At 45.7% G+C, this 7,435-nt stretch overlaps 2 protein-coding genes across 3 annotated transcripts in view; one reads left to right on the top strand and one right to left on the bottom strand.

Moving 5' to 3' along the window:
- Positions 1-7,435, bottom strand: part of WDR19 (WD repeat domain 19) — a 370,238-nt gene that overhangs the window by 244,200 nt on the left and 118,603 nt on the right. The gene's annotated exons all lie outside the window — the stretch shown is intronic.
- Positions 4,977-7,435, top strand: part of RFC1 (replication factor C subunit 1) — a 65,373-nt gene continuing 62,914 nt past the window's right edge. For both annotated transcript variants that reach the window (XM_060246271.1, XM_060246270.1), the window contains exon 1: positions 4,977-5,130. In XM_060246271.1, the coding sequence (XP_060102254.1) occupies positions 5,128-5,130 (3 nt within the window). In that variant the 5' untranslated portion in view covers positions 4,977-5,127. The remainder of the gene's footprint in view (positions 5,131-7,435) is intronic.

Genomic DNA, 7,435 nt, shown 5'->3' with positions numbered 1-7,435 from the left:
ACGGGAACAGATAATTGCCTTTTTTGACACGATAGACCCAATAACAAATGGGTTGTCATCACTGAGTAATAAATTGTAATTGTTAGCACAAGGGACAACAGGAATTGTTTCTTCTAGTCTTGCAGCAAGACCCAACTGAGTCTGATGGTACCAGCAAGACTGCAAATTTTAGACAATTGAGCTGCACGTTTTTAGCCTGTCCTTCCTCCAACGGAATTGGGAAATCATACACAGTTCTCTGTTTTAACTCCCCAACAGCTCTGGCTGCATCTGCATTCTGTTGGATATTGTGCTATTGCTGTCATTTGCAAGTGGGTCACATCAATTTGCAAATGATGGCTTATAGTGCGATGATAGTAGAAAAGCCAATGATGTGTGGATGCAGCCCATGTTGTATGGCTGAATTAATCAACTAGTGAGTTAAATGCAGAGATGGCTCTAGAACAGGAGTCCCCAACCTTTGTCAACCTGCAGGCCCCTGTACTAAGGATGCCAGCTTCCAGGTGGGAAGAGCCAGTTTGGTGTAGTGGTTAAGTGTGCGGACTCTTCTCTGGAAGAACCGGGTTTGATTCCCAACTCCTTCATTTACAGCTGCTGGAATGGCCTTGGGTCAGCCATAGCTCTGGCAGAGGTTGTCCTTGAAAGGGCAGCTGCTGTGAGAGCCCTCTCAGCCCCACGCACCTCACAGGGTGTCTGTTGTGTGCGGAGAAGATATAGGAGATTGTAAGCTGCTCTGAGTCTCTGATTCAGGGAGAAGGGCAGGGTATAAACCTGCAGTTCATCTCCAGATCACAGAGATAGCTCCCCTGGAGAAAATGGACGCTTCGGAGGATGGATTCTATAACACTGTACCTCAGTGAGGTTCCTCCACTCCTCAGACCTTGCCTTCCCCAGGCTCTGCCCCACATCTCCAGGAGTTTCCCTACATAGAGCTGGCAACCCTAACCTGTGGAATTCTGACATAGCATGCTGGGCAGAGCTCCAACATGGCTGCTGTAGGAGGTGGAGCCAACCACGAAATGTCAGGGAGTGAGATTATGCATAACTCTAATAGTAACTTAAACGTTTCAGGAAGAAGCTATACTTAACAAAATGTATTTAAAATTAACGTACTGTTTTTGAATGTTTTCTTACTTACATATAGTTTACATTCAGCAATACAGCGAAGTTTCATTTGCTGTTGTGACAGCTGCCACCGCCTTTTCTTTTTTAACCTGCAAAGCCAATCAGTTTTCCAATGGCCTGTCAGAAGCCCCGCTAGGCAGGATTCCCATCTAATGCCACACATTGGTTGTTGTAGATTTTCCAGGCTGTGTGGCCGTGGCCTTATGAGACCTGACGTTTTACCAGCAACTGTGACTGGCATCCTCAGAGGTGTAACCCAGAAATCTGGAGTTCTCTCTGGGTCAAATTGAGAAGAAGTTGGTAGGCAGGTCATTTATATCTACTCAGGCAGGTGCGGTAGGGCTGAAATTATCTTGTGAGAGCTTCCTGGGCTGTGACATGCTAATGGAGGATCTTACCTGAGGGGGTTCTTTTGTATATGGATTGGCTATTGAAATTCTAAATCTTCTCCGTAGTGCTGTTGTAAGTATGGTGTCACACACTTTCTACAAACTCTTGGCAGGTGCCACAAAAGGTGACATTGCATGGGCATGCTCTATAATGGGCATGCTCTATAATGATCTGAAGGGAAGTAGTGGTCTCAGTCAGCCTTTGTGCCAGTCCTGCCTTGCTCCCCTCATCCCTGCCACTCCTCCTCTGTCTTGTCCCCTTTGCTTCCCAAAGTGTTTTTTCACACAATGCATGCAGTTGCACAAATTCAATAGGATAGATTCAGGCGGGTATCCATGTTGGTCTGAAGCAGCAGAACAAAGTTTGAGTCCAGTGGCACCTTTGAGACCAACAAGGTTTTATTCAAGGTATGTTATCTGAAGAAGTATGCGTGCACCCAGAAGCTTATACCTTGAATAAAACTTTGTTCGTCTTAAGGTGCCACTGGACTCAAACTTTGTTCAAATCCAATAGGACTCTCCGACAGTTTGGATAACCTGATAGGGGTGCACATGCCTGCTGAATGAGGATGGAAGGGACATTAGGTGTTATGGCGTCAGTCAGCGGGTACAGTTTGTGTGGGGCAAAGGTGGTGAGCGCCGCAGTGACCTCAGGTGGCACCCCCTGTTGAAACTTCCCTATTTCCTGGCTGAACAGGAATTTGAACCCAATCTGAAACTCTACTATGTCACATGGAGTGTTTTGTGCTTGTTGTAGCATGAACAAGAACATAAGAGAAGCCGTGTTGGATCAGGCCAATGACCCACCCAGTCCAACACTGTGTGTCACACAGTGGCCAAAAAACCCGTGCCATCAAGAGGTCCACCAGTGGGGCTAGAAGCCCTTTCACTCCTGAAGAACCTACTTCAGGAGATGTAGGGGATGTTTCTTTGGTATAATCTTCAGAAAAACTTATGGGAGTCCACATGGCTAAGTGTTTACAGTATGACCAAGTAGGAACAAGATGCAAAGGGGTGTAGGGTGGAACTGTGGCTCGATGGTAAATAATCTTTGCTAATATGAACATATGAAGCTGCCCTATACTGAATAGACCATTAGTCCATCCCAGCCAATACTGTCTACTCACAGTGGCAGTAAATCTCCAGGATTTCCAGTAAAGCTCTTTCACATCATCTACTGCCAGATCCTTTAACTAAAAATGCTTGGGGCTGAACCTGGAACTTGCTGCATGACAAGCAAAGGCTCTGCTACTGAGCCATGACCCCTCTAAGCTGAGTTAGTGTGAGCTTGCTCACAGTTGTTTAACCTCTGGCTCACACATTTTTGTCTTAGCTCAGGAAAAATGACCCAAGAGCAAACTAATTTATGCAGTAGCCAAATAACTCACTCACAACTTTAATGCCAGTAGCTCACAAAGCAGAATTTTTGCTCACAAGATTCCACAGCTTAGAGGGCATATTGGCCATGACCCCACCCTAAAGAGACATCTAATCCAGAGGGTCTTAAAATGTTACTTAGCACAGCCACACAACATACAAAGTGGTTGCCAATGGGCCCCCATCTGTCAGCAGACTATTCCGCTCCAACACTGAACTTACAAAATGGAATACAGAATTATCTGTGACCAGAGGTCCACATCTTGTTTAAGCTTGTGTGCACTTTTTTGGAATGTTGCAAGAGTGGTAGTAAGTGCCACCACAAAATGGCTGTTGTGGCCACTTACAAAACACTGAAATGTTCCACAAAATGCTGAGGGCTTCCAAGCCAAGTGTCCTTCTAGAATGGTGGCAGCTGCACCCAAGGAGGTGGTCCTTGCAGAGACAAAGGTGATGTTTCCTTGGTTCTTGTAAAGCACTTCTTGCACCAAGGATTGGCTCTTTGCTTTTGGGGAAAAGATGCTGTTTAATTTTGGTTCTTAAAGGAAAGTAAAGGTTAGATCCCTGCAGTCACAAAAGAGGCTTCCTAGATCAGAGACACAAGGAAATCCAAACTGTGGGCGCACGGCCTTTAATCCATATAGTAGGACTCCCTTGATGTGCATCAGTTAAGCTTTTGTTGGCTGAAGCTTTATTGCTATGTCAAATGAAAAAAACAGAATCTTATCAATGTAACTTTATTTCCTTGCTCTGTTTTATATTTCCTAAATGTCTACAAAGTATCCAATTTCTGCTATTCAATCTTGATTTGTGTGAATCTAGGTTAATTAAATGATGCAGTATGTCCTTCTTCCCCTCCTTTGCTGCAGTCCTATCACAGATATTCAGCAGCCAGAAGAGTAGATCTCGGAAAGAACTGAAAGAAGCCACAGCACTGAAACAGAAACAATTGGATCAAAAAATCTTAAAACAACTGGATTTTTGTAATCCTGATTAGGAGGAGGAGTGACTGATCAGATCATGTTTAAAAAACAAAACTTTGATTTTTTAAAAAAATTGTTATTTTACTTTTGTTTATTTCATGGGATTTTTATCCTGCCCTCTCCCACAAGCGGGCTCAGGGCAGGTGATGCACAGTACTTTGTTTAAAATGTATAAATCCAGATGATGGTTGGTGAGCTAAAAAATACATGAGCAAAAAAAATATACATTTTTAGAGGCCTAAACAGTTCATGAGAGCCCCATGGCACAAAGCTGTAGTACTGCAGTCTGAGCTCTCTGCTCAGGACCTGAATTTGATCCTGGAGGAAGCTGGTTACAGGTAGCCGGCCCAAGGTTGACTCAGCCTTCCATCCTTCCGAGGTCGGTCAAATGAGTACCCAGCTTGCTGGGGGGAAAGTGTAGATGACTGGGGAAAGCAATAGCAAACCACCTTGTAAAAAAGTCTGCTGTGAAAATGTCGTGATGCGACATCACCCCAGAGTTGGAAACGACTGGTGCTTGCACAGGGGACTACCTTTACCTTTTTCAAACAGGGTGGCCAATGGTAGCTCTACAGATGTTTTTTGCCTACAACTCCCATCAGCCCCAGTCATTCTCCATGCTGATGGGAGTTGTAGGCAAAAAACATCTGGAGAGCTACCATTGGCCACCCTTATATATTTTAGGCTATAGTGGGAAATCTCCAGCTGCCACCGGGAGGTTTGCAACCCTAGGTGGTGGCAAAAGATCTCCCGCTATTACAACTGATTTCCAGGTGACAGAGACCAGTTCACCTGGAGAAAATAGCCACTTCGGAAGGTGGGCGCTATGGTATTATACCCCACTGAGGCCCTTCCCCTCCCCCAGACCCCACCCCCCAAATCTCCAGTGATTTCCCCTTCCGAAGCTGGCAACCGCTGGACTGCTCTACTGTTCCCCACTCCGAAGAAGGCGGCTCTCGCGAAAGTTTACCGCGGAAGTGAATCCCCTCAGGAGGTCCAAACGACCCCCGCCTTCCTTTCAGGCCAACCCCCCGCCGTCCCCCCCACAGAACATTGCCCTCTTTTGCCGCCATCTCCTCCCCCTCCGTGACGCCATGACGTCGCGCGCGCCTGCGCGCTTATTTATGGGCGCGAAGTTAACAGGGCAGGCCGGCGGGGGGAGGGGAAGGCGGGGGGCAACGTGATGGAACCCCCGCTTGGCGGTTGACCCGCCGCCAACGGCATAAACCGACGTCCCGAGAAACAGGGCGAGCATGGTGAGCGCGTGCGCGTCACGGGGAGGGGGCCGTCTTCCTTAGGAGGGGGGGAGAAGCTGGGTGGTCCCGATTCTGCGCACTCCCCCCCCCCCCCCCGCCTCAATAAGTGCATGAAATTGGATGGGCTGTGATCAGTAGAAGTGCATCGTGGTTGCCTGCGAGTCGGTGGGGCCTGAAAGGTGATTGTGTCTGGATAGTATTTCTTCTCCCACCTCCACCGCTTATATTTAGGCTCTGGGTGCTTCGCCTCCAGATGAAAACAACTTTATTTGCGTCGTTGTTCTGTTTTCTTCCCCCCTTTGCTCCTCTTCTTCCCCTTCTTTCACTGGACTTTCCCAGCCCTCAATCCCACCTGAATTCTTCTCATTGTTGGTATAATGAAACTCAGGTCTTAACGTAAAAAGCGGTTTAACTTGGATTGAACTTTGCAAAGCTCAAAACGTGAAACGTTATTAGGAGCATAGTTCTAGAAACTAGGTTTTGATGGTGGCAGGAGGCAGAAATTTGGCCTAAGTGACTGGCTAGTTCCTGGGTGGTTGCCACGGTGTTTCACAATAGCAGGCATTATACAGTAGGCTATGATCACTTGACAGGGGCTCTAGCCAATTGGTGCTTTCTGTGGAGTATGAGCATACATTTTTAACCTTGTAGTTTGCATTTTAGGTGCATGCTTAAAGCAGCTTTGGTGTGCACCTAAGAGCAAAGTGTGAAATGGGCTTAAAGTTCAAACATCCGACTTCAATTATTTCTTGGTATGATGTGCCCAACTTGTCTCTGTGGGCATGCCATGTGTGATGTTTATGTCACTGTGTATTTGGATGCTGGATGTCACCTGGGCTGCTGGTAGGTGCAGCCACATCTTCCTGGTGGTGATTCCTTCGATCATGGCTCAGGCTTTAACAGAGTTATGGCTTGAATTGTTTACAAATAGCGGTGGCTCTGTCTGCTGAGTTTGCACAGATCACATGCTGACTGTTCCCTAGGGATTGGTGGGGCATAGTCACATGGCAGAGATATTTGGACTCTCTGACATAAGGACAGTTTCCTTCTCTAGACATGGCATCAAAGACCTATGTAAAAGCAGTCATACTTTAAACGCATATCTGTATGACTGCAGTCCAAGCTCTTCTCACAACCTGAGTTCAATCCTGGCGGAAGCTGGGCTCAAGTAGCCGACTCAAGGTTGACTCAGCCTTCCATCTTTCCGAGGTTGGTAAAATGAATACCCAGCTTGCTTGGGGGTAAAATGTAGATGACTGGAAAAGGCAATGGCAAACCATCCTGTAAAAAGTCTTCCAAGAAAACGTCATTATGTTTTCTAGACATGACATGCATGTTGCGTGTAAAGTGAAGCCGGAGAGAATGTTGGGGCTCCCCACAAGGGAAAGAAGTAGGGTATAAAAAGTAAACAAATACCATCAGGAGTGACACATTTTATTTTCCCACATAAAAATGTTGTAGGAAGATGTTGTGTATACATAGTATCAAAGACCTATGTAAAAGCAGTCATACATTAAACGCATATCTGTATGACTGCAGTCCAAGCTCTTCTCACAACCTGAGTTCAATCCTCAGTGCTTGCCCAGCGGACTACCTTTACCTTTTATGGCCAGTAAATTGTTGGGAGCACCTAATGCTGCAGCAGTTTAAGCTAGGAAGGCATGGCAACTGGATAGACATCTATTGAGAGTCTTATGTAACAATAAAATAAATGAATATTTAAAAGATATGGATATATAATGACCTGTTTCCTGTGTACAAGTAATATCTGTACAGAAAATTTTGTCTTTATGTACAGTGAATGCTATGACTGTTCTGATGGAGTTTATTAACTTTTAAATTCTGCTTAAAAGCATGAAAAAGATACTTTCTTATGGTTTTTGTTTTTAAGACTAAGCAGCATTGTTTCTGGATTGCTGCCTGCCTAACACTGCAGTCCTAAACAGAGTTTCACCATTTTGATCCCGTTGATTTCAGTAAACTTAAAAGGATGGAATTCTGTTCAGGATTGCGTTGTGAAATACGTTAGCTTCTGTGGGATATAATCAGATAACTGAGTATAGGGTTGAAGCATAGGCGGGTTTAGTGTGCAAAGTAATGCACATGGGAGCCAAAAATCCCAACTATAAATACACTTTGATGGGGTCCAAGCATAGACAGCTTCAAGAGGGGATTGGATAAACATATGGAGTAGTGGTCCATAAGTGGCTGTTAGCCACGAGGTATAGGTGGAACACTGTTTTGAGGGCCATGATGCTCTGTATTTTTGGTGCTTGGGGGGCATAGTGGGAGGGCGTCTGGAGTT

This window comes from Heteronotia binoei, chromosome 9 (genome assembly GCF_032191835.1).
Source record: "Heteronotia binoei isolate CCM8104 ecotype False Entrance Well chromosome 9, APGP_CSIRO_Hbin_v1, whole genome shotgun sequence".
Classification (NCBI taxonomy): Eukaryota; Metazoa; Chordata; class Lepidosauria; order Squamata; family Gekkonidae; genus Heteronotia; species Heteronotia binoei.
Note: the sequence above shows the minus strand (reverse complement) of the source record. Positions and strands in the feature narration are given on the sequence as shown.